The sequence below is a fragment of the Capsicum annuum genome, chromosome 3 (assembly GCF_002878395.1).
Source record: "Capsicum annuum cultivar UCD-10X-F1 chromosome 3, UCD10Xv1.1, whole genome shotgun sequence".
In the NCBI taxonomy this organism is placed as follows: domain Eukaryota; kingdom Viridiplantae; phylum Streptophyta; class Magnoliopsida; order Solanales; family Solanaceae; genus Capsicum; species Capsicum annuum.
The window spans coordinates 10,515,640-10,516,610 of record NC_061113.1 but is presented as its reverse complement, the minus strand read 5'-3'; the positions used below and the strand labels follow the sequence as shown (position 1 = coordinate 10,516,610).

Sequence of the window (971 nt, the reverse complement as noted above, 5' to 3'; positions counted from 1 at the left end):
CCGCCGCAGTTTGTCCGCATTGATCTAAAAAAAATATGCAAATTCAAAAAAAAAATCGCCACAAACGGATATTAGAGCGCAAAGTTATGAAGGTTTAAAGTTTCACCAATTTACATTTACTTTTTTCTATCTCATTTCACCCTATTTTTGGTTGACCTTTTTATCTTACTTAATTTATTTGAAATGCTCTTCCATGATACTTCGATTACAAATTATTAATAACAGGCGTTTCGGTCGAGCCAATTTTCTAAAAAAAAAAATTTATCTTATTCAATCAACACTTTCCTATCTGAAGTATTACCTCTTTCAGATAGGAGAAAAGAATAACGCATACTTAAGGTGTTTTTTATAATAGTTTGAGGTAGTTCAGGTAAGAAAAGTGAATACTTGATGACAGGTTGAAAACTCGCAAAAATCTCATATATTCAATGTGTATTTGTAGAAAAACAATTTTCTCAAAACAAAAACTACTTTATTTAAATTTCATAATTCTCATTAGAAGACTACTTTAAATAAACTTCTAACATAAGTGATCATTTTGTCATTTTCCTCTCCTTAGACTAAACAAAAACCACCACCTTAAAATCCCATTTTTCTCCGGTTCTTGAAACCTCCATTATTGTAACTGAACAACAAACAACAATGTCTTCCTACAACAACAGGGCATCCTATTCACCTTCTGCACCACCCCTTACTGACCCAAACACCCCACCAATAGCCCACCCTTACCACCCTCCACCCCCCTCTTCCACAAATTATTCATACCCAAATTACCCTCAGCAACCTGGTTCTTCTTATGGGTATTACCAGAATACTCCAAATTATGCTTCTTTTTTTCCTCCTGGAACTGACCCACAAGTTATTCAGAGTTTTCAGATGGTTGATAGGGACCATAGTGGATTTGTTGAAGATAAAGAGTTACAACAAGCTCTTTCTTCTGGTTATCAAAGGTTTAGTCTTAGGACTATTCG

The 971-nt window shown here is 34.3% G+C and overlaps 1 protein-coding gene across 1 annotated transcript; it reads left to right on the top strand.

Moving 5' to 3' along the window:
• Positions 1–508: 508 nt before the first annotated feature.
• Positions 509–971, top strand: LOC124885478 (probable calcium-binding protein CML48; the record flags this gene model as incomplete). The annotated part of the gene is given in 1 exon segment (XM_047407922.1): positions 509–971. A coding segment is annotated over 1 exon segment (329 nt), but the record flags the coding sequence as incomplete, so codon positions are not given.